The sequence below is a fragment of the Triturus cristatus genome, chromosome 12 (genome assembly GCF_964204655.1).
Source record: "Triturus cristatus chromosome 12, aTriCri1.1, whole genome shotgun sequence".
Taxonomy (NCBI): Eukaryota; Metazoa; Chordata; class Amphibia; order Caudata; family Salamandridae; genus Triturus; species Triturus cristatus.
In genome coordinates this window covers 636595026-636621540 of record NC_140595.1, presented here as the reverse complement: position 1 = coordinate 636621540, position 26515 = coordinate 636595026, and the positions used below count along the sequence as shown (strand labels likewise).

Here is a 26515-nt window from a genome sequence, read left to right as displayed (position 1 = left end):
AGATGAGCTGCAACCACCGCCATCACCTTCGTGAACTCCCGAGGGGCGCTGGTAAGGCCGAAGGGGAGCACGGCAAACTGAAAATGCTCCTGGCTTACCGTGAACCGCAGGTAACGCCGGTGGGCCGGCAGGACGTTAATGTGAGAATAAGCATCCTGCAAGTCTAACGCTACCATCCAGTCTCCAGGGTCCAGGGCAGACAGGACCTGAGCTAGAGTCAGCATCTTGAACTTCTACTTTCGGAGGAAGCGACTGACGTCCCGGAGGTCCAAGAAGGGGCGCAGGCCCCCCCCTTGTCCTTCTTGGGGACCAGGAAGTAGTGGGAATAGCAACCACTCCCTACTTCCTGATCGGGAACGTACTCGATGGCCCCCTTGGCCAGGAGGGCTGTGACTTTCTGACGGAGAAGAGCCAAATTATCCCCCGGCATGCGGTGGTACCGAGATGGCATGGCTGGAGAGGAGGACAGAAAGGGGAGCGAGTAACCTTGGTAGATTATCTGCAGCACCCACTTGTCCGACGTAACCTTGCGCCAGTGGTGAAGGTGGAGGTGAACCCTGCCACCCACTGGCTTGGGGTGCCCTCTGAAGCTCGAATTAGGAAGGTTTCGAGGCGGAAGCGGCGGGGGTGGAAGTGGACTGCCCCGCACGCTGGTTACCAGACCCGCCCCTGCGGAACCCACGTCCGCGGCTTCACTGAGGCTGGTTCTGCACAGGCTTGCTGGAAGAGCGCGCCTGGGTACCCCTGCCCTGGCCACGAAAGGAACAAAACCTTTCGTGGCAGAATTTTTCTAGAAAAGACCCAAAGACTTGGCCGTGGCACAAGAGCCTTTAAAGCGCTCCAGGGCATTGTCAGCCTTATCACCAAAGAGGCGGGAGCCATCGAAGAGCATGTCCATGAGCGAGCTCTGGACATCAGGTGAGAAGCCAGTGGAACGCAACCAGGCCTGGCGCCGCAACGCCACTGTCGTGGAAATCCCCCTGCCCAACGAATCAGCGGTGTCCAAACCACACCTGATGGCAAACTTCACTGCATCCTTGCCCTCCGCAATGTCTTGGGAAAGGACAGCCTGGACCTCCTCAGAGCACTGAGGAAGAACCTCCGCCACTGAATCCCACACTGCTTGGGAGTAATGGCCCAATAAGCAGGCGGTATTAACCGATCTCAACCCCAAACTGTCTGAGGAGAACAACCTCTTGCCATATTGGTCCAGCCTCTTAGAGTCCTTGTCTGGCGGAGCCGAGGGAAAGGCACTCTGCGATGTTGAGGCCTGAATGACCAGGCTCTCAGACGTGGGGTGAGTGGTCAAGAAGGCGGGATCACCAGGTGCCAGGCGAGGACGCCTAGCGACGTTCTTATCCGAAGGGAGCCCCTGAGGCCGGCCGCAACCAAGTACCCAAGAGGACTTCGGTAAGGGCCTCATTGAAAGGGAGCAGCGCCTCCCACGATGTAGACGCCGTCTGGAGCACCTCCGTAAGGAGGTTGGTCTTAAGGGCCACCGTAGGGAGGTCGAGGTGGAGAGCCTCTGCAGCTCGACCCAGCACCATAGTGTAGGAAGCGCCTTCCTCCATAGTAGGCGGAGACGAGGCAAAGTGAGCTATTCACTCATTTTGGGGACCTAGACAACCCCTTAAGAAACAACATACACAAGAGAAAGAGTTCAGAAAGCAATAGGGGACCTTATTAGATTATATAGGGGGACACTTCCATTACCAGCAGCATAGCGAACGGGACTCGACCTTACGAGAAGCTCCTGGGTGCAGTGCAGCGCATTTCCTACGGGGTGGCAACGCTGTATGTCTCCCTTGCCGCCAAACTACAGCATCGGCCGCAGTTGGGGGAGACTACAGCTCCCGTGAGCCTTCGCGGAACCAGCCCACTTCCACCCACCAGCGCGCCCAGAGGCGCTTCAAAAGCTCAGGCTCCCTCGGTGGAGCGGGGGACACTTCCATTACCAGCAGCATAGCGAACGGGACTCGACCTTACGAGAAGCTCCTGGGTGCAGTGCAGCGCATTTCCTACGGGGTGGCAACGCTGTATGTCTCCCCTGCCGCCAAACTACAGCATCGGCCGCAGTTGGGGGAGACTACAGCTCCCGTGAGCCTTCGCGGAACCAGCCCACTTCCGCCCACCAGCGCGCCTGGAGGCGCTTCAAAAGCTCAGGCTCCCTCCACGTCGCGGGACGCGCGCGGGCGGCGCCGGGCTAAGCCCGGGCAGAGGGCGGGCCGTCTGTGGCCGTCAGGGATATGGCCCAGCCCAGCCTCTTCCAGTCACTATCATCCGGCTCTAAATATCCCCTACGAAGGACCGAAGGTACTGTTGAGATCTGACATCGTGTTGTTTTAGTGACTCTGGGGTTTATATTGGATAATCTACCAACTGTTACATAATGCCTAAACCTGCTCTCCCTAAACGTGTTCAAGGGGTTTGTGCATGTGTTACCAAACACCAACAAACTAAACCAAGAGCACTTGAGGGTAAACTCCCGACTGCAATAGACTTAATGCTCCAGAAAGCTATTGGTGTGGTCACCTCAGAAATTGAACTGACTGAGCGCCGTCTTTCTTTAACCCCTGATTTTCCATCTATGGGGTCATCTGTCCACCCAATCGAGTTAGATCCTAACGAACCACATACTAGTCTGAACTGTTCTCTATCGGTTGCAACTACCCAAGATCCCATAATAACATCTATGGATACTGAGGGTTTTATTCCTATACCCCCCAAAATCAGGGGAAAAAGGAAAGCTACAAGGGTTGGTAAAAAGTGTAGGAAGACTAAGGGGAGCCCGTCAAAGGGAACCATACACTCTAGTACTCAAACACTTGTCATTACCCCACCACCAACACTTTCTCAGGACACAGCATATCCATCTTGGCTACATGCTGTGGTGATTGATATTGTTGACCAATGTAGGTCTATTATAAAAGAGGAGGTAGCCCCTATCTTAAAATTAGTCGAAAGTTTTACGAAAATACATACTGACTCTCCCCAAAATTCTACGGCCAGTACATCTAACGCTCAAAATGATGGGCTGCTTACAGGCCAGATTCCATCATCAGATTTAGTGTCTGCTCAACGTAAAACTGGGCAAGCTAAGGTAACCAAAGTCTGCATACCGACAGAGGAATCCCTTGTAAATAATGGGATCAGAAGACCCTCTTCTTATGTTTCTCATGCACAAGATCCATGCCTAAATAACCCCATTCCTTCAGTGCGGAATACTAACAGTAGTGAGACCATAGCTCCACCTACCCTGATTCGTAAAAATCTCCTGGATAACAACAATGAGACTACTGCCACAAACTTGCCAACGATCAATCTTCCCCCAGCTGCATCCCCCTACGTGACCATATTGACTGGTGTTCCTGAACTTAAGTAAGGCACTAAGGAAAATCACTTAGACCTACGAAATAAAGCTCTTTTTTGGCTGGCAAGACATAAACAATTCCCATATGAGATGGCCAATGAGATTCTGATGCTGAGAAGGGTTGCATGGATAGGACCAATGGAAAAAAGTCTGAGGGGGGATTGTGTGGTTATTAATTTTAGATACCCGCAGATTAACCAAAAAATCCTTGCTCAACCCACATTACCCTTAGGCTACCAAGCCTCAATTAATGCGTCCCCCATTGAATTTTTTTATCCTCAACTAACTTGGATCCCTGTTCCTCACCGAACTGGCTCTATTGCCACAGACATTGGGTTATCCCAAAATTTCCCACAGAGATTTAATTTGAATATTCCACCCTTTAGAATTCCTGTGTACAATCGATTTGCACCGCTAGAGGACGTTGATTGACTGGATGATTCGACTGATCTAACATTAGATAAAAGGGTTTCGTCGTGCCCCCTGTTTACTGAAGGCAAGACTTTGCTTAATCCTAGCACAGGCTCTATGGGTGCCCAGGTGGCCGGAATTATTCCAGTAAAGGCAAATCCTGTATATAGGGACATTATAACTAGTTCCATCCCCTCTCCTTTATACACCGTTCCCCAAAACATTCTTGCCCCCATTGACCCCAATCCTCTTAATGTTACACCCATTGAGGTGACTTTCCATTCTTCTTCTCCCTCGTCCCCAGCCCCGCAATCAGAAAGTAAGAACACTCATCCAAATAACCATCTAAAAGTATTATCTTGGAATGTCGCGGGCATTGTAAATAAACTTCTCTGCCCTGACTGGAATCTTTTCATTAACCAGCACGACATCTGTTTGCTGCAGGAGACTTGGGCAAAAGAAGAATTTACAAAAAAGGGCTTTCTTACAGTTAATAGTCTAGCCCTTGCAGGTCCTAGGGGAAGACCATTTGGGGGCTGTCTATTTTTATAGGGTCACATTTGGGATGTGTAATCTCTGAAATTACCACGCCAAGTACTGATTTGCAATGCATACTACTCACATTCCCTTCCGGGTCTAGCCTTATTTTTGTTAACATTTACTCCCGTCCCACTAAGTCAGGTAGTGAATCACCCACATTAGAAATCTTGGATAATTTTATCCAAACAGTAGCAGACAAGGGCATCCTGATTGTTGCCGGCGATTTCAATTGCCAGTTTGAGCCCTTACCGGGGCTCATTGATCCCATTACCAGAGAGGAGGATGAACAGTAGTCCATACCGGCCCTCCAAATTCCACCCATTAAGGCATGGACACCTCTGGCCTTGCAAATAAACTCCTTAACACTCGCTAACTCACTGAGAGCCTGCAACGGGCGCACCCTATCGGACCTAGAGGGGAACCACACTTTTAATCGACCTGGACAGACTTCACGCATTGATTATATTATGGTAGAGGCCAAAACATGGTCTAGGATTATGGATTTCGTAATTCACCCTCGTCACGACAGCGACCACAATGCTTTGATCCTCGACCTGACCTTAGTGACGGAGAATAGTCCTACACAAAATAGTGGGAACAACTTTAGACCCCTATTCCTCTCTGGTGACAGAAGACGGCTCAAGTGGCCGCTGATCCTTAAATCCCCGGATAAAATCAGTTCTGTTTATTTGGCCACATATAAAGCCCTCGCACAAATATGTTATACTTTAGACCAGGACAGTGATAACAGGGAAAATTATCTACTTCAAATTCACACCGATTTAGTTACAACATTGGGCGATCTTTTGAACCCAATTGTATCTAAGAGAAAAAAAACCCTGAAGGTCCTTTCCTGGTTTAATACTGAATGTAGGAGGGCCAAACTAGCTCTCCTGGTTTCACTAAAATCTGGTGATAGGACAAAGGTGGCTATGAGGAGAATCGAATATAAGCAGACCGTAAAAGTGGCCAAGCAGAATTGGGAAAATAATAAATGGATGATATCAAAAGAGCTCTTATTAATACAGATATGAGGGAATTTTGGGCAATCATTCGATCAGACACAAAGGAGGGCCTAGTGGCCGATGACCCTAATATCGCACCGAGCCAATGGATCGATCACTATCAGAGTCTATACGCTCCCTTGGCCCCGGCCACGGAGTCCTTACCTCTCTCTAATTCGAATGATGAAGCCATCGACACCGTAACCCTCAAGGAAGTATAAAAGGCTGTAAATAGGCTCCCAGTAGGAAAGGCGCCGGGTTTGGACAAAATCCCCGGGGACCTATACAAGCACCAACTTGAGGTTTGGATCCCCTATCTTTGCTCCCTTTATAATGCTGTACTCCATGGTGCACCTATTCCCAACACCTGGGCAGGTGCTGAAATAGTCCCGGTTTTCAAGAAAGGCTCCCCACCCATGCCAAACAATTACCGCCCGATAAGTTTAATTGATGTTAGTCAGAAGCGCTTTGCACGTATCATTCTAGATCGAGTGCAATCCTGGATGGATGAAAAATCAATACTGACCCCGTACCAGGCTGGATTTAGAGAGAAGACTTCCATGGTGGACCAACTTTTTCGCTTACAACTCCTTTACTGGAAAACCGTGGGGGTAGAGGGTGGCAGTCTTTACCCTATCTTCGTCGATCTCAAAGCAGCTTTTGACTTAGTTCCTCGGCAGACTCTTTGGGCAGTTTTGGCTGAGATGGGGATGCCTGCCTGTCTACTTGGGATTATAAAACGGCTCCATAAAGATAATTTTGCCCAAGTAAGGTGTGGTAAGAGGGGAAATTTGACATCAAAGTTCCCTGTTAACCGTGGAGTCAGACAGGGATGTGTGCTGGCCCCAACCCTATTCTCCCTTTACACTAACGCATTAGTGGCCCACTTGAGGGGAGTCAAGGATATCGACGCCCCTACACTTAACAACGAGCAGGTGGTGGCACTAATGTTTGCCGATGACACCCTTTTAGTGTCAAAATCCCCCATGGGGATTCAGTGTGCCCTTGATAGTTTTTCCGAATTCTGTTCCCTTAGAGGGCTCGAGGTTAATACATCGAAAACAAAATTTATGGTATGTAACCCCCCCCCAAAAAAGCAGCCCTAATCCTTCCCTTAATGGTACTATATTGGACAGGGTAACAGTGTTCGAATATCTTGGAGTCACACTTTCAGATAGGATGGAATGGGGCTCCCAGTTAGCAAAAGCCAAATTACGACTTACACAGACCTGCGGTGGGATCCTCAAAATGCATAGAGCATCTACTTCCAAACCCATAGCACCCATTATTGAGATCTACAAAGCGCAAGCACGGGGTGCAACCTTTTATGGGGTTGAACTTTGGGGGCACTGCCCAACTGGAGACATCGGCAGATTTGAGAACTCGTTTCTAAGGTCTCTATTGACCCTACCACCCAGCACACCACTTAACCCACTTAGAATGGACTTGGGAGTTAGATCCATTCAAGAAGAAATTGCACTAAGGCCACTATTGTATTGGCGGAGGCTGTGGGCAACACCGGAGTTAGTGAACTACCAAAACGATCTAAAATCACTAACGGCCCTTTCCGGTCTAGCCAATATACCGTAGCTAGCATACATTAAAAAGGAGCTTATTAGATTGGGAATCTCTGCTCTATGGTATCACCCCGAGATAACTGCCCTAAATTTCTCTAGAGCTGAATTGGTTAACGGTCAAATAGCAAAAATATGAAGCTAACCAATAAAAAGCTAGGCTCACTGACTATGGACTTTTTTGATATAAAGGAGGAGTTCAAAATAGAACCTGCCCTAGATTTGATTGAGCCAAATGTTTCTAGAAAGCTGTATATGCAATTCAGATATGGTACACTGCCCTTGAGAGCCTTCTCAGGAAAGTGGTTGGTAGATAATCCTTCTGATTGCCCAACTTGTGGAGCTACAAGTGAAACTGACCAACATGTTTTATTTTTTTGCCCCACATATAAACTAATTAGAAAACGTTGGCTCCTTCAACTTTGTAGGAATTTGGCCACTACACACTGTAAGGCTGCCTACAGAATCCTGAAGACTGATACATCATTACCTATAGTCTTCTCGGTGTCACACTACTGGCATGCTGTGTGGCGGAGGAGATGTTCTCTTTTATCCAATTCTTAAGCCTATCTAAATAGCCATCGATTCTAGGTCACCACTGTTTTTACAATCATTTTAACTTATTATTCTTTTGTTTTAATGAATTGTCTACGAACTAATGTAATCTTTACTGTAATATATTTTTTATGAATTATAATATCTATTTTTAACAATGTATGTTTTTAGGAATGATTATCTTTTATGGTCTACGACCGAAATAAAGATTACTTTGACTTGATTATATGGGAAGAGACTTTAAAAAATCTGCAATGCCCCTAAGACTGCAACACTACACATCCTAGACGACTCCAAACTAGACATGTACTACAGTTGGAAAGTCACTGTTGCCTTAATTAGCCAGACACCAAGTGAATGGAAGAGGGAAAATGCTTCTCAGGGTGCAAGATTGACCAGCAGGATGAATAAAGAATCGGTTCCGTTAAGTTGAATGTGCATGGTGGTTGGGTAATTGGGGTGGGAGGGTCTAAAGAGGGCAGGTGGGACAGAGGCCAAGTTGGAGTTTATTTGAGTTCACTGTGAGTGAAACTAGAATAAAACTATATCGAAATATACAACTAAAAATATTCATTTTAATATAGAAACATCAAAAAAGATATCACTTTAAATAAAGACAACAAAAACATTTTGAATTTAGAAAATGGAACTCGTTATAATTTATGGTGATAACACTTACTTTTCCAGCTCTAACTGGGTTTTCAATTTTTTTTTTGCTCCCATGGTCAGCGATTCAAATTTATTCAGATCATCTTCAGTTAAGCTCAAAAACTGAGAAAAGGTAAAAAAAAAAAAAACATACGTGTAAAACAGCATATTTTGTGATAAAAATGATCAAAGTACCAGTTATTATACAAGTGATTTTGATAAGCTCCTACAAATGTTATCTCTCAATCACAATTCCCAAACTCCTCCAAGTTCTAGTCTAAAACAAGATAAAAACATGAAAGCACACATATACTATTAAAGATTAAATGTACTCTACAATAAAACAAACTAGAAAGGCTATGAATGTCTACATTTCAATGTTGTAATAATTATATGCAATGGTCGTCCAGATGCAAATTCTCACGCTTCCTCTCTCTGTCACTCATAAGCAATTTCATATTTTAAGTTACTTAAGTGCTGTAAATAGAAAGGCAATATTTTATTTAACTCCAAATAAACCCATTTTATGGACGTCTGACATAAACGTCACCAGTCCTTGGGGGCATTAGAAATCTGGCTACTCCTTTGAAACATTCTAAGAAAGGGTCTCAAAAAGATAGATCTGTAAAAGTTGGATGCAAGATTTGCTTTCCCGCAAGAATGGCTCCAAGGAGAACCTCTTTATATAACACACCAGAAACACTACATACGTGTTCTCTTTCATTCCTACTGTACAATATTGGTCACAATAAACAATTTATGCCCTGTAACTGCAGTTCTCCACTGCTGGCATCTTTCACAGATTTACATAAGTGGATTATTCCTTGGGTTCAGGCTGGAGAACCCTGGTAGTGTAAACATAAATAAACTCCTCAGAGGGGGAAACCGCCTTTATGACGTGGCATTTATCACATAGGTCTTTACCACAAAGGGGTAAAAAATAAATGAGATTATATATATATATATATATATATATATGACGGGGATTTCGCCTGAAGAACTCCTGAACACTCACGATCTCGAGGGAAAGCAGGAACAGACGAGAACCGACCCAAGTTGCAAGTGAGTAATTATTTTATTTCGTTCAAAGCAATGCCTGCATGACGCGTTTCAGCCTACCAGAGGCCTTGATCACATGACGCCATGGGAGTTGCGATCCCGCTTTTTAAAGTGCTTCGTGCTAATTAGAAGAATGACACCATTGGCTAGTTTAAACTTTGCACATTAGACATAGAAAAAATACATAGTGATGGTCACCAGCGATAAGGGGCAACATTGTAAAAACACACACATTGGTTAGTTAAAATCCTAATAAAACAGATTTCATACGTTAAAATGTATATTCATTGTAACTAGAAGTAAAACTAAACGGAAAGATTTTTTTTTAAAATACATTCAAATTTTTCTAAAAAATTAATCTCCTATGTGTGCAAAACAGGCAAAAATTGTGCAAATATAGCAAATGAAAATCTAACCCAAGTGGGTAGAGTCCAACAATATTAAGTTGGACCTACAACGCAGCTGACACACATTTTTATGGGCTAAAGATCACTTTACGGCTTCAACTATATACAGTATTAATACATTATGGAAGCCTATCCCAAAAAAAACGGAGGGGGTTGCAAAAGGTGCCTATAAATGTTGCCAAGGTATATCTAGATTATCAGTCCAAACTTAGATATTAACCTAACTATGTCTTAGTGCAAAGAATTCATACAATATAATGTGCATAGTGCAAAACGTATTAAAAAAGTGTCATAAAAAATGTTATAACCATTAGATGGTACAGGAGGTGTGACCAACACACAAGACAGGTAAACATACTGGAAGTCATATAATGAACCCAATTAGAGGCAAGTGTAAAAATCTTCGCTAGAATTAAGGCCCTGTGGCGTCTTAGTATCTAATTCTAAGATGTATCTAGTTTCGAGTGCACGCAACAATGCTTCTCTATTGCCTCCACGTCTCAAAGGGAGTACTGAATCAATGACAAAGAACTTTAAAAGTTCACTTTTGTTGTCATGTAGTTCTTTAAAATGGCGTGCGACCGGGTAGGAAGCATCACTTCCATTAATTGCCCGTATGTGCTGGAGTATCCGCTTGTGGGCCTGCAATTTGGTACTGCCAACATATTGCAGGCCACATGGACACTCCAGCACATAAACAGCAAAATCGGTCTTGCAAGTGAGTAGTTTAGTGATGGGGCGAGGGATGTCACAGAACAGAGTTAAAAACTGCGTTCTGCTGACACCATGTCTACACGCTTTGCAGCTAGAACATCTCTTAAAACCCTTACTTGACTGTAACCATGTTTTATTGGAGCCTATCTCAGGACTGGATTTGACCAAAGCATCGCTCATCGAACGAGCTTTCCTGAATGTGATTTCCGGACTCGCTGCCACTAGATCCACAATGACAGGGTCATTACAAACCAAGCTCCAATTTTTCCTTAAAATTTTGCGGAGTGCTTGGTGTTGATGATTATACGTCAAAATCAATCTGACTGGCTCTTTGGTTTGGACCGATGTAGCTGGTGATGCTTTGTTCAACAGGACCTCATTTCTAGACAAACAATTAGCCTTGTGAATTGCACTATCAATTATGGAGGTAGAGTAACCCCTGGCTAAAAATCTCAATTTGCTCATTTCCTGTGCTCTGAGACAATCCAACTCCGTGCTGCAGATGCGCCTGATACGCAGCATCTCCCCGTAGGGAATGCTACGAATGAGGTGCACTGGGTGATGGCTTGTGGCATGCAGCACGGTGTTGCCTGCGGTAGGTTTCCTAAAAAGGCGTGTCATGAGTTTGCCATAATCGACAAAGATTTCTACATCCAAAAAGAACACTTTATCCTGACTAATATCAGAGGTGAAACTGAGATTTAATGTGTTGAAATTAATCACCTCAATGAAGTCAAGGGCCTGTTGTTTTGTACCTTGCCATATCATAAAAATATCGTCTATATAACGATACCAATGAATCACATGTTTGGCAAATATGTCATGGTGCTGACCATAGAGGACCTGTTCCTCCCAGCAGCCCATATGGAGACAGGCATAGCTGGGAGAAAAACAGGCCCCCATGGCAACACCTCTGACCTGTTGGAAATATTGATTGCCAAACATGAAGAAGCTGTTATGCAGGCAAAAGAAAATCATAGCTAGCAGCATTTTGTTGTGGTTAAACATATGAATTGGTCTGGTGCCCAGATAGTGCTTGACTGCTTTCAAACCATCAGGATGGTGAATGCTGGTATAGAGAGATGTTACATCCACCGTTATCAGCCAAAATGAAGGGTCCCAAGTTAACCCTGCTACTCTCCTTAGGAAATCACCTGTGTCTTGCACATACGATGGCAAAGCCTTAACATGCTCCTGTAAAAAAGCATCAATATACACAGAAGTATTTTCAAATAACCCACTGCGTGCCGATATAATGGGCCTACCTGGAGGCTTTTCAATGTTTATGCATTTTAGGAATAAAATAAATAACAGGAATTACTGGAAAGTCATTCTTGAGGAATTTTAGTTCATCTTGATTCAGTAATCCTGTACTCCTCCAGGCAACAAGATGGGAATAAAATTCAGTCCGTGCTATTTTCACTGTAGCTGCATCACAACGCCTGTAGCATTGGGAATCATTGAGCTGGTTGTAGGCTTCCTCCAGGTAAAGATCCCTGGGCCATAGCACTACGTTGCCGCCCTTCTCTGATTGGCGGACAATGATGTTATCGTTGGCCTGCAATTTACTAACAAGTTGAGTGTAGCAGCTGTTCTGTGCTGTGTGTTTGAATTTCTCATGCAGGGTAGATTAATACAGTTTTTTGATCCCTGAGATAGACAGTTCGTGAAAAATGTCAATATTGTCATGCAGCATTAAGGGAGTGAAAGTAGATTTGGGTTTGAATTTGGTATAGCTGGGCATATTCAAAACTAGATGTTCTTCTGTGCTGCCAGAGCTAGAGACTTCATTATGTAGTTGCTGAAGGTCTTGCAATAAATCAAGATCATTGACACTCAATCCTTGTTGCATGCCCACAACAGGTGTGGGGATAGGTCTCAGAGCATTTTGATTGAGCAAGAAATATTTCTGCAGCTTCAATTTACGGATACATTTATACAAATCAATCCGTGTTTTAGAGTAGTTGAAATTGCTAGCAGGACTGAACGTGAGACCAAGATGTAAAATTTTAGTCTCTGCTGGACTTAACTGGATACTGGTAAGATTTAAAACTGATGAGGATCCAATAGACTCCATGTCCTCATGTAGCGCATTGGTTACTTGTTCCATCTTTTGTTGTTTTTCCTTTTTGGCTTGGCGTTTGATGCCTGCGCTTTTGATTGTGTCTTTTGCATTGCTGGGATTTGGCCTCCTCGGTCTTAGGGTTTCGCATCGATCTTGCCGCAAACAGTCCACCTCTTGTGCCAGAGAGAACCAGGTAAACCCCAATTGCGTCGCATTCCTATTGAGCTCTGTATCAGAATCACTGTCAGGTAATAAGCTGAGGTCCGATACTGAGGATGCTAATTGAGGTGTTTGTTTAGCATTCGGATTCGTAACAGAGGGGGGCTGCGCTGCTGGTACTCTAGAAGCTTTGATGGCATCAAATTTCCTTGCGAAAGTAAAGATACGACCCTGTTGATAATCAATCTTGTCCTGCTGAAATTCGAATGCCTTGCGCTTTTTTATGACTTCCTCCTCTTTACGCAAACGCATAATCATTTCTTCCCTGAGTTTAGTACAGTCGAACGAAGTTTCCAATGCCTGAATTTCTTTATTCATATCACCAACTCTGACCTGCAACGCTGCGCGATCACTTTCCGCATATTTAACTAAGATGGTTACCAACTTACGTGACGATTCCAGGTTGCATTCAGCCCATTCATTGAGCATATTGGGGTCCGGTTGCTCATAACTGGGAGCCAGCATGATTCTAAGTCCACGGGGTATATGCCCCACCTCCAGATAGCGGCTCAGGGTGCGATGCTCCCACCATTTGGACTGCTCAGCTTTCATTAGCTTTTCCAAACTTTTAAATAAGTCACGAGGGTTGGGCGTCCAGTTAGATGTAGTAACTGCTTGTGTGTTCGTCGATGATTCACCGGCCGGTGAGTCATCAAACAGGTCAATAGCCGCCTCCTCCCTGCTCCTCATGGCATCAGCAGACATAACGCTGTATAAAATATACCACTAATGTGGACTCACAAGGTAAAGGAACAGAAAGGATAATCCAGTTGTCCGAAGCCAAATAGCACTCCTTCTCCGTACAGTATGTCACACCTCCCTACAGCAGCGAGTACCTTGGTGCCTGCAGGGTCGTCTGACTCTCAGCGCCGCTCTTCGCTGCCGATTCCGGGAGTGATGCACGTAGTCCGGGGGCTGTAGCGGTTGATCCTGACAGGAACAAAGGGACTTCCGGAGCACCGAAAGCACTGCTTCCTGCCGCTTAGCCCAATTTCAAAGGAGGGGTCAGTTGAAATACCGGAGAAGCAATCCCGGTAAGATTCGCCTGAAGAACTCCTGAACACTCACGATCTCGAGGGAAAGCAGGAACAGACGAGAACCGACCCAAGTTGCAAGTGAGTAATTATTTTATTTCGTTCACAGCAATGCCTGCATGACGCGTTTCAGCCTACCAGAGACCTTGATCACATGACCCCATGGGAGTTGCGATCCCGCTTTTTAAAGTGCTTAGTGCTAATTAGAAGAATGACACCATTGGCTAGTTTAAACTTTGCACATTAGACATAGAAAAAATACATAGTGGTGGTCACCAGCGATAAGGGGCAACATTGTAATAACACACACATTGGTTAGTTAAAATCCTAATAAAACAGATTTCATACGTTAAAATGTATATTCATTGTAACTAGAAGTAAAACTAAACGGAAAGATTTTTTTTAAAAATACATTCAAATTTTTCTAAAAAATTAATCTCCAATGTGTGCAAAACAGGCAAACATTTATATATTTTCACTGAAAAAACCATAGGTTTCAGGCACGTTATAGTTCGGAATTAGCATTTAAAAAACCTTAGAAATTTACTGAAAAAACCATAGGTTTCAGGGGCGTTCTAGTTAGCTGGACTTTTCACCCGTACAAAACCATTGAAATTCCCCCGTTATAGTTTTTTCAGCTAACTATAACTCGCGCGCCCGCAATGCATTGCTGATGACGTCACATATTACATCACTCATGACATGGTCAGTGACATCACTCATGACATCTCAAATGACATCACAAATGACATCACTGATGACATCATCCTTGTGATAGAGTGGCAGACCTCCTCTTCCCCCAATATAACCTTTGATACACACAGTGAATTTCTAAGGTTTTTTAAACGCTAATTCCTAACTATAACGTGCCTGAAACCTATGGTTTTTTCAGTGAATTTCAAAGGTTTTTTAAATGCTAATATCTAACTATGCCTACAGAGATACGACATGTGAAGAAAGAAAAAAAAACGCACAGAAAGAAAAAAAAGAAATGCAGAAAGAAGCAACAGAAGTCCTCAAAGACGAAGAAAAGTGCAGGAAGAAGGATAACGTGCAGAAAGAACAAACAGAAGAGTAGAAAGAAGCCTTGTTGCAAAATCATCCTGTACCCTCAACTTTTTCAGACGGATACTGGTGGTAACTGAGTCTGACTAACCAGTCCTAGAGCCAGTGCTATGTTAAAAGACACTCAGAATATAGTGAAAACACCTTCATACACTAGGGAACACTATGCGTTGGGGTCCCCCTGTGATCAGCATGACCTCCTCTGTAAGCCCCTAGTATATAATAGGGCAGGGGATTAAAACTACCTCTTAAAACGCGCCACAGGGTGTGTTTGCACACGTCACCTCAGACCCCGTCCCCTCACTTCCCCACTGTGTAAACACGCCCTGTGGCCGTTTTAAGTGGGGAGATTAAGTCCCCTTGAATCTTGAGGGTCCCTAGGGTCCAACTAGACCACTAGGTACCGCCAGTAAGCACCACAGAGCTGCGTTGCAGAGAGATGTAAAAAGGGGCACGGCCTAGACCACCTCTCTGCAACGCAGCGGAGTGGTGCTTACTGGAAGCACCTGGTGGGCTAGTTGGCCCCTAGGGTCCCTCAGGATTGAAGAGGAATTATTTCCCCAACTTAAAACGCGCCACAGGGCTTGTTTGAACACGTTAACTCAGGCCCCGTCCCCTCCCTTCACCACTGTGTAAACACGCCCTGTGGCCGTTTTTAGTTGGGAGATTAAGTTCATTTGAATCCTGAGGGTCCCTAGGGTCCAACTAGCCCACTAGGTACCTCCAGTATGCGCCATAGAGCTGCTTTGCAGAGAGGTGTAAAAAGTGGCACGGCCTGGACCACCTCTCTGCAACGCAGCTCAGTGGCGCTTACTGGAAGCACCTGGTGGGCTAGTTAGCCCCCAGGGGCCCTCAGGATTGAAGGGGAATTATTTCCCCAACTTAAAACGCGCCATAGGGCGTGTTTGCACACGTCACCTCAGGCCCCGTCCCCTTCCTTCCCCACTGTGTAAACATGCCCTGTGGCCGTTTTTTAAGTTGGGAGATTAAGTCCCCTTGAACCCTGAGGATCCCTAGGGGCAAAATAGCCCACTAGGTACGTCCAGTAAGCGCCATTGCAGAGAGGTGTAAAAAGGGGCACGGCCTGCACCACCTCTCTGCAACGCAGAGCAGTGGCACTTACTGGAAGCACCTGGTGGGCTAGTTGGCCCCCAGGGTCCCTCAGGATTGAAAGGGAATTATTTCCCCAACTTAAAACGCGCCACAGGGCGTGTTTGCACACGTTACCTCAGGCCCCGTCCCCTCCCTTCACCACTGTGTAAACGCGCCCTGTGGTCGTTCTGAGTTGAGAGATTAAGTCCCCTTGAATCCTAAGGGTCCCTAGGGTCAAACTAGCCCACTAGGTACCTCCAGTAAGCGTCACAGAGCTGCGTTGCATGGAGGTGTAAAAAGGGGCGTGGCCTCAGAACACCGGTCTGCAACGCAGCTCCCTGGAGATACCTGTTGGGCTAGTTGGCCCTCAGGGACCCTCAGTATTGAAGGGGAATTAATTCCCCAACTTACAACTGGCCAGGGGGCACGTTTGCAGAGTGCTGCAAGGAGGGGGCGTGGCCTCCAGCGCGATGCCGGTCTTTTATTTTTTTTATTTTTTTAAGAAGGAGGGCTGTGTGGCCCCCCTTCTTTTTCTAATTTACTGGCCCTGGGGACCCCATACCCCAGGGCCTGCACCCTAATTGTTTTTGTTGAAAAAAATAAATTTGGCCCTCCCAAGGCCTTAATCGGCCCCGGGGACCCCAACCCCCAAGTCATGGCCTTTTTTTAATTTAAATTCTTTAGGAGGGGGCTGCGTTGCCCCCCTCCTCAGGCCACTTATGGCTCCGGGGACCCCATCCCCCGGGGCCGGCCTTTGTTTTTTATTATTTTAAAAATATATACATTTATAGAAACACCTAGGACATGCTGGACAAACCGTATGTACCTATCACCATGACGATTTGCGTGATATTCATTAAAAGACAACTATGCATAGAATGAATCCACATGGAATGTATTTACACCGCTAGTGAAGCTCTGACGTGTCTGACGCCCTACCGTGCCTAATCCCCGCGCCCCCGCCGGTGGGTACTCTCCAAGTAGACACCCTTGTCGTTTATTTATACAAACATGGGTAGCTATTGACGGGCACATTTAATATACACGCACACCAAGCCATTCAAAGGGGATTCGACAAAAATTCGACCAAACTATGCAAGAAACCCCCCTCACGGTTAATAAAAAACACATCCACCGCCGGATGTGTAATACTTTTTTTATTTTGCTCTCTGGAAAGGAGACAAACCTCACTTGAGAGTCACAGCGTGCTCCTGGCTGAGCCCAATGCTGTGTTACACCCACCAATGCCCGCCGATTGCCTCACACCTCTGTGTTGTATTCCACCAGCTAGTGCGTATGCTATGACACTCTCTAGCCCATGTGCACTGTAACACCATCCCGTGAATATGTCATGCCACACTTGCCTTCGCACGGGTTATATTGCCCCATCCAACGTGCCTTCCTCGATGTGTATGTTATAACGCACAGCGCTATGCCATACATATTACAATCTGGGATCCATATCTTTGTCACAGTGCATATGAAACGTTACACTCCCCAGCACATATTTTATATTACAACTTTAGAGACTAGTTATGTTACACAACACTGCCCTGTGCATATTACACTCCAAGGCGCATATCGCATAGCACGCGCTAGTGCCTGTGCTATCTCGCGCTCTCCAATGAATCTGTCATTGCGCACAATGTATTGCATATTATATTTCACGCCCCGATCCATCTTATATCACACTTTTTGGTGCATAGTTTATACCATATACTACATCTAGTTTTCATTTTCAATCGTGCTCTCAGGACTATGTTCTATATAACACTGCGTTCACCTACCCTTTTCACGGGCATTACATTTTGAGATGGGGGTGGAGGGTCAGGGGGTGTTTCTGCCAAGTGAGCCCGGAGTCACAGTCACAAACGTCCTTTTCTTCCTGAATAAAAGTGAGATTATGCTGCATACTTGTTCATATTTTAAGTAGTTCGCACAGACACACATTTTAAAAACAATAAAGTTCCTAATACCCACCTTCTCTGAACAGTTAGCTTGCTGCCCCATCCACCTCCTCCCTATCCTCTGTTGTCTGAATCCATGGACTAGCCTCCTCCCTCCTGCCATGCATGGTCTGATGTGCTTCCACTGCCCTCCATTTAGCATGATGTACCAGTCCACTCCTCCTGCCCTCCATTGCCCAATTCTATGGCCCCTCATTGACCTCCTGCTTAGCGTCTGTGCTTAGCTTGCTGCCCCTATTCTCCTTCCCACTGCCCTCCGATGTCTTTGTGCATGCCCCTGCTCCATCCTTTTTGCCCACTATGTTCCATGGACCTGCCACTCCTATCTACTCTGAGTGTTCTGTTGAGCTGCCACTCCCCTCCCACCTGCCTAGCATTGTCAGATGACTGTAACCTGTCCCTGCCACCTCCACCCTGCCTGTCCACATGCCATGCCCCTATCCCCTTCCTCCTGTCCTCCATGGTCCATTTTACTGCCACACCCTTCTGCCCTCCCTGATCTGTTGTGCTGCAACTGCTCTGCCTGCCTGCCCCGCGCGGTCTGTTGTGAGGGCCCTTCCCCTGAACTCTCTAGTCTGTGCCCAGGTCCTGACCCTCCCTTCTATCCTCCATGGTCCTTTGTGCATGCCCCTGCACCCTCCTTCTTGCCCATCATAGCCATTGTGCTGCCACTAACCGTCCCCCTTGCCATGCATGGTCTTCTGTGCTGCCATGGCCCCTCTCACCTTCCCTGTGTGGTCAGCTAGCTGCCCCTGACCCCTCCCACCTTCCCTCCATGGTCTGTGTGTATGCCACCATAGACTCATTGTTGCTCTCCATGGTGTGTCTTGTTTCTAGTGCCTATCCTGCCTGACCTCCATGGTCATCTTGCTGCTCCTGCCCTGCCACCTTGTCCCCAGTCCTCTGTTTCCATGTGCAGACCCTCTATTCCCTCCCTCCTGGCTTGTCTGTTCCATTGTAATGCCCCTGATCCGTCCCTCCTGCCCTTTATGGTCTGTTATGCTGCAGCTTTCTCTCCTGTCTGTCCATTATGGTCAGCTAGCTACCATTGCCTCTTTCCCATCTGTTCTCTGTTGTCCATGTGCATAGTCCTGTCCCCTCCCTATTGCTTTCTATGAATTGTTGTGCTGCACTCCCGTCCCGCATGCGCTGTGTGGTGTATTGTGCTGCTGCAAACCCTGATGCCTGCCCTGTAGGGTCAGTTTGGTGCACCTCTCCATGTCCCTCCTGTCCTCTGTTATCCGAGTCCATGTCCCTACCCCAATTCCTCCTGCCTACCATGATTCAATGTACCATACTTGCGAACATTTTGAACTTGGTAAGAGGGAGATTTTGAAAAAAAACTGGGGTATTGATTTTCCCCTTTGAATTGCATTGAAAAAGAGGAGATTGTAGACAGGAGACAGATCAAATAAAGCCCATTTGAGCTTAAAAACATTGGACGTTTCCAGGCTGAAACGGGTCTGTTGGCATGTATGGTTGTACTACCACTGCCTCTTCCTTCTGCCCACAACGGTCTATTATATTGCCACAGCCTCTCTTGCCAGTCCTGTATTGTTGGTTTGTTGCCCCTGCCCCCCTTTCCACTGCCCTCCATAGTCTGTTGTGCTGCCACTGCCCCTCCTGCCTGCCCAGTGTGGTCAAATTGTTGCCTCTGCACTCTCCTACCTGCCTTCAATTTTCAGAGTCCGTGGCCCTGGCCTCTGCCTCTCAACAGTATCCCAATGAACAACTAGATTGCTAACATTCTATATTTATTACAAAAGTATGGAACGCCTGACGTCATCTTGATGTAATCAAAACTGTAATACCTAGAGTATTTCCTTTAGAAATTACATATATGAGAGGGGCTTATTTGCATCAAAATTATGGTTAGTGCTCTAAAAAACTAAAATGAGGACATATTTTCTGAGTTTTCAAATAGCAACAAAGAACTTTTAAATTATTTGTAATCTTTATGTTTTTTTATCCAGTTGACCACTTGATTAAATGTTGCACTTAGGGAAGAGGATGTGGTGTTACTTCCAGAGCTGCAGACTTTGCAACTGGGGAACCAGGTTGGAGTTTCTGCTTCAGCTCAACATTCTGTGATTGTGGTCAAATCACTTAATCTCCCCAGGTCTACAACCAAAATGAATTTGATCTTGTGTGATGTAACCAATGCTCATGTAAAGCATTCCAATACCTGACAAGTCTGCACTATATAAAACTGCAAATACACAAAAAATAAGTGTTTTGCACACTTCTGTCATTGGGCTACATGTGGGCTACATCTGGGTGATATTTGTGCTGCATTTAGGCTCTTTTGTGTCTGGTGGCCATCTTGGGAGATTTATTTGTTATGAAGTTTCCTAATTTCCTCATTTACTCCAGTCTCCTCAGTAGGAAATGCTTTCAGTTTTTTACTTTGATTCCATCAAGAAGGTATTCAGATATGTCACACATTTGCCATACATTCTGAATGTTAGCACTCTAGTTGCTCATTAGATCACTGTAGTAAAGCTACTGCTCACCACGGAAGTCTGCTGCTGGTATTAAAAGTGCATGTTTCAGTCTGCATATCAGAATTTTTTAATGAAATAGAAGAGGATTTGAGAAGTCACTCAAAACGTGCCCTAATTTTTCTTTCTTCAGCACTAATCATAATTTCTATGGCAAAATGAACCCCCTCATTTTGTTCCTTTTTAAATTAAATGTTTTAAGTGTTACCACTTTATTCCAATCAAGATGGCTTCATGTGTGCCATACTTTTGTCTTAAGTAAGACTGTTAGCGCTCTAGTTGTTCGTTAGAACACTCTGGGACATTCTGTCATTGGGCTATACTTGGGCTACATCTGGGTGATATTTGGGCTACATTTGGGCTCTTTTGTCTCTGGTGGCCATCTTGGGAGATTTATTTGTTATGAAGTTTCCTAATTTCCTCATTTACTGCAGTCTCCTCAGTAGGAAATACTTTCGGTTTTTTACTTGGTTCCATCAAGAAGGCATTCAGATGTGTCACACATTTGCCATAAATTCTGAATGTTAGCACTCTAGTTGCTCATTAGATCACTGTAGTAAAGCTACTGCTCACCAGGGAAGTCTGCTGCTGGTATTCAAAGTGCATGTTTCAGTCTGCATGTCAGAATTTTTTAATGAAATAGAAGAGGATTTGAGAAGTCACTCAAAATGTGCCCTAATTTTTCTTTCTGCAGCACTAATCATACTTTCTATGGCGAAATGAACCCCCTCATTTTATTCCTTTTTTAATTAAATGTTTTAAGAATTACCACTTTATTCCAACCAAGATGGCTTCAGGTGTGCCATACGTTTGTCATAAGTAGGACTGTTAGCGCTCTAGTTGTTCTTTAGAACACTGTCGGAAGCTGCAGTAGAACACAAAGGAATCAACTGACAGTCTCTGCCCTTGTTGGATGTACATGTTTTACTGAGAATGTCAGACTTCATTCTCACATGACTGAGAAAGATAATGTGAATTTACAGAAAATATGCTCTTAGTTAGCTTATAGATCACCTTCCAAACCTCTGTGGGAAAAGCATGAGAAAATAGTTTTCTCTCAAACATGATTCATGATATCACAGCAGAAGGCTTTTTCACATGGTAAAATCACCTTAGAACACACCACAATTCCTAAAATGAGTATGGTACCATCAACAAATGATTTATAATGTAACTAAAGTCTTAAAACCTTCTATTAACTGCAATGCTTTTTAATGAGGTGCTATCATGTATATTGGTCCCAAGATGGCTGCCAACACTTCTTGGATGAAGTGCTGACAGCCAATCAGATCTCACGATGAGATGTGTGGTTAGGCTCCGCCCAGATATATATGTGATTTTACTTTTGATTTTCTCAGGAACTACTGAACGGATTTACACCATTTAAGCAAAAGACAGGGGAAGTTTGAATTTGGAGACCTGTCAATCGTTGAAGAGCCTGATTTGCGGCGGGGAAACGGCTGGTGTCCTGCCCTCCCTCGCTCACCTCGGAGTTCCGCTGGTGCTTTCCAGTGTCCAACCCTGCCGTTGCTGTTACCGCTGTGTCATCTTGCGGCCCCGGCGAGAGGAGACTACAGCTCCCAGGCGCCCTAGCGCCCCACCGACGTCACTCAAGCGCCCGGAGGCGCTCAAAAGAACGCCGCTCCCTCGGTGGAGCGGGAAGTTTGAATTTGGAGACCTGTCAATCGTTGAAGAGCCTGATTTGCGGCGGGGAAACGGCTGGTGTCCTGCCCTCCCTCGCTCACCTCGGAGTTCCGCTGGTGCTTTCCAGTGTCCAACCCTGCCGTTGCTGTTACCGCTGTGTCATCTTGCGGCCCCGGCGAGAGGAGACTACAGCTCCCAGGCGCCCTAGCGCCCCACCGACGTCACACAAGCGCCCGGAGGCGCTCAAAAGAACGCCGCTCTCTCCGCGTCGCGGGACGCGCGCGGGCGGGCGCCGGACGAAGCCCGGACAAAGGGCGGACAGTCTGAGACAGTCCGGGACAGGAGCGGGTAGGAGGGGGCCATTATCTTTGGTTATTTACCGGTTATTTAGCGCATGCTGATAATTAGTGTGTCATTCTGTGTATAGCTTTATTGGTTGTGCAAAAAGTTGCTACTTACAATGCCCAAAGCTAAACCAACGGCTGCGTTGTCCACTATGGATAATTATTTAGTAAAGATGGTGGATAAAATCAATCAGGAAAGGAGAAAGTCCTTAGGACGATCGGGGCCACAAAGTATAGGCCCTTCTTCCCCTACTGAGCTAGCATCTCAGTCAACCTCCATCCTGAATGTAAGTGTCCATACGAATTTATCGAACAGCCCCGTTTTGGGTGACCTCAATGATACTACAGGTGAGACCACTGATACTATTACGCCCACCAATGAATTAGCATCAGGCGTGGATTTGTCTCTAGATCCAAAAACTCCAAATGCGCAGGCCCCCAGGACACAAAGATCATTACGTTCTTGCAGGACTAATAGTAAAACCAACCAGCCCAAACGAGGGGGGAATCGCCCTGTTAAAAGAACTGACCCCTCATCGTCTAATATTCAGCATGACCCAATTAAGTCACAGGATGGCCCCACGATTAGTTTGGATAAGGGGCAACTAGACTTTTTGCTTAATGCTCTAGAGGCCAAGCTTGACCTCCTTGTTAAACCCCTACTGACCAAACTTGCTACAATTACTGACGAAGTAGCCAGACTGGGTGATTTAGTGGATACCCTCTTAAGTACAGTAAGCACCATAAAGGCAGTATCTGTAGTTGATAAAGAGTTGGCATCCGCTGTGGCGTCCTCCAATCACCACATATCTGACACAATGACGATTGATAGCAATAATGTTAGCTCTGAGAACGATCGTGTAGCTATCCCTGCTGTACCTGTTGTACCTAATTCCCTTTTGCAGTTGCCGGCTCAAGCTAAATCCGCTTTCAACTCAGTATTGAGGAAAAATATGGGCCCCAACTTAAGTCATAATAGTTTTGGCAGACCTCAGCCGGATTTACCACCGTCCTGTGCACCATTTGTAGCAGTATTAACAAATGTCCCCCCATTTAACACAACTGGAAGCAACCACGGCTCTGTTGAATCACATTCATCTTTAAAGAACAAAACCGTGGATTGGCTCCATAGGCAGTGCGGTTTTCCAGTTGCACTTTCGGGGGATATTCTAAGCACTAGAAGAACGAATTGGGTGGGGAAATCACCCAAGACTTGTGGAGGGGATTGTATAGTTATCAACTTTCGAAACCCCCAACTTACATCTACAGTGCTGATTAAAGCTGCTTCTCTTCCCACACGGGATGAAGGAATATCCTTACGCCCTTTGGGGTTCTTTTACAGAGATTTCGAAATTCAATCAGACGCTGAGTGTTATCAAGGGAGGTTTAGTGGCCTGAATATGTGCGATGGCCCTACCATCCCTACGTTTAACAGATTTCAGCCTCTGAGTGGCCTTGACTGTAATGACTGACTGGGGCTACCTTCGGTGGTCTCTGGGTCTGCGATTGTCTCTATGGGAAGAGGAAATTGTAGTCCGATCAAGGGGGCTTATGAATTAGTTGAGACCATTTGTCTAAAAGACCCCAATGTTAATTTAATTGATGTCTTAGTGGACAGCAGAATTGTAAGACCGATCAATGGTGTTGGGGACAGGATTGATCAAATTACACCTACCACTTTAGACAATAGAGGCCGGTGCTCTATTGCATGTTGGAATGTTGCTGGTCTCTCACAAAAGGATACCTGTCTAGGATGGTTTGATTTTATTAATAATTTTAGTATCATCTGTTTTCAGGAAACCTGGAGTCTGGTACCCATTAATTATTCAGGTTTTGTTTCTTACCACTTGCCGGCTGTGGCTTCCACTTCGGGCAGAGCTAAGGGTGGGCTTTTGACTCTGATCTCTGTAGAGGTGCCACTTATCGTAAAGAAACATGTAACCATCGGGGCCCACTCCCAGGTTTTATGGCTTTCTCAGGAGCTGGGTAGAAATATCCTTTTAATCAACTTTTATAACAATGTGTTTGATAACACTAGACATGAGGTGGTTTTTGCTTTAGAGTCCGCTCTGGCGGATATAGTAACGGGTAATAACGTTATGTTTGATTTTATTTGGTTAGGGGATTTTAACACAGTTGTTTGTCCACCTCCTGTTCATAGGGCCTGTGGTTTTATTAACTGTTGGGGGGAAGGTGTCTGTCACTTTCCCCACAATACTTGTGGAGAATCACTTAATAAAATCCTGGTGACCTATGATATGGAACCGTTGGAGAATCTGACGGGTGACTCTGGTGAAATCATCCCCACATTTACGGGCCGGAATGCAAATACTGTGATTGATTTCATTTGCATTTCATCCAGCCTTAACCAGTGGTGTACAGCCCCTCTGATAGTGGAAAACCTTATCAGTGATCATAATTGTTTAACTATGGAAGCCGTACTATGGAAGGTGAAAAGGGGCCCTAAACCTAACATCATTGCCAATATTGAACCCCATCGTCCCAATGGCACTAGAATTAGGTGGAAAGGGGACAAAGCAGATATCTTGTCCAACTCCATCATTAATAGCTGTTTAAATGATATTACTGTTATTCTAGAGAATAAAGAAGCAATGGAGGTAACTATCCCTAAGTTTATTAATATTAACACTACTATTGATGCCAAATTTACAGTGTACTTAAAGGGAAAATCATGTAGGTCAAGAGGATGGTTCGACCATGCTAGTACCAATGCACTTAAGGGTCTCAAGGAGGCGCTTGCTGCTAAACCTAGAGACGTAAATTTGGTAAGGGAATTCAGAGCCAGCTATCGGTCTGCAATTAATAACAGGAAGGCCGAATTAAGGCTAGAGGCTTGGGACAAGTTAGAACAAGCGGCTGAAACCTCAGATTCCTCCCTTTTTTGGGCTACTGTTAACAGTCCATTTCTTAAAAACGAGGAGATGCCTGAGTTGACTGCTAACGTCAGCGTAGAAAGCTGGGTCTCCCATTTTTCAATGATTTTCGAGTCGAATATAACCCTGGATGTAGATCGAGACGACTGGTCTGCCATTCCCTTAGATATTTCCATTACTGAGGTTCAGGATAGTATCTCTGCCAGTAAGGGAGGTAAGGCCCAGGGGCCGGACGGGGTGCCCATTGATGTCTACAAAAAAGAACCAGAGATCTGGGGCCCGTTATTAACAATTGTGTTTAACGCAGCAGTCTGCCTCGGTGTCCCACCCTCATGGGAGGAATCTATCATAGTACCAATATACAAGAAGGGGGAGAGAAGTGATGCCAAGAACTACCGTCCAATCTCCCTTCTTGATTCCTCCGTGAAAATCATGAGTAGGGTGCTCTTGGTTAGACTCGAAGAATGGGCAGATTCTAATAATATCCTGGCCAACTCTCAATATGGTTTTAGGAAGGGACGGGGAACTGTAGAACAGTGCCTCAACCTTGAACTTCTAATAGGGAAATATACGAAGGCCAAGAAAGGATCTCTTTATCTCTGCTTTGCAGATTTGAGCAGTGCCTTCGATATGGTGAACCATAAGATCTTATGGGAGAAACTCCTGGAAATGGGTGCACCAGGGGGCATTGTTCATTTCTTGGCCCGGCTCTATGCCAATCTTAGATCGAGCGTACGTTATGGCTCGGCTGGGGAGTGTACCCCTAAGTTCCCTATTAGACGTGGTATCAGGCAGGGATGTGTACTCGCCCCCCTGCTTTTTACACTTTTTATTAATGAGGTCGATTCGGTCTTAAAGACTGTTGCGGCTGATACCCCTAAAACCCCCGATTTCCATATTCCTGTTTTACTTTATGCAGACGATGCCGTTATTTTATCTAGGACTCCCATCGGCCTGCAACGTCTAATGGACAGATTCTCTCTGTTCATTAAGGACAGGAAGTTGAAGATCAATAAATCAAAAACCTTTGTCATGGAGTGTGGCAATAGTTGTAAGAAGCCACATTCTTTTTTTATTGAAGGACAAAAGGTTTTAACAGTGGACACTTTCAACTACCTAGGTATCACCTTTTCTAAATCAGGTAGTTGGTCCAATGAGATTAATTATGTAAGGGGAAGAATGGCGAAAAGTGCCCATGGGGTGTTTCAGTTTGCTTCTAAATTAGGGGATAAACGGCTCATGGATATGCTGAAAATCTACCAAATGAGGTGCCTTTCTATTACTCTTTATGGTGCCGGTATTTGGGGGCATGCACCGAGTAGTAGTCTTCAAGTGGAGGAAAATACCTTTCTTAAAAGACTTTTAAGTCTACCCACTTCGGCTTCTACCGACCTGGTGCATAGGGAGT

General features: G+C 45.4%; 1 protein-coding gene across 1 annotated transcript in view; it reads right to left on the bottom strand.

The window, feature by feature from the left end:
• The window catches only part of ZCCHC14 (zinc finger CCHC-type containing 14), a 680296-nt gene that overhangs the window by 191061 nt on the left and 462720 nt on the right, over positions 1-26515 (bottom strand). Inside the window, exon 9 of the mRNA XM_085639437.1 lies at positions 8134-8225. Within this exon, the coding sequence (XP_085495563.1) occupies positions 8134-8225 (92 nt within the window). The remainder of the gene's footprint in view (positions 1-8133; positions 8226-26515) is intronic.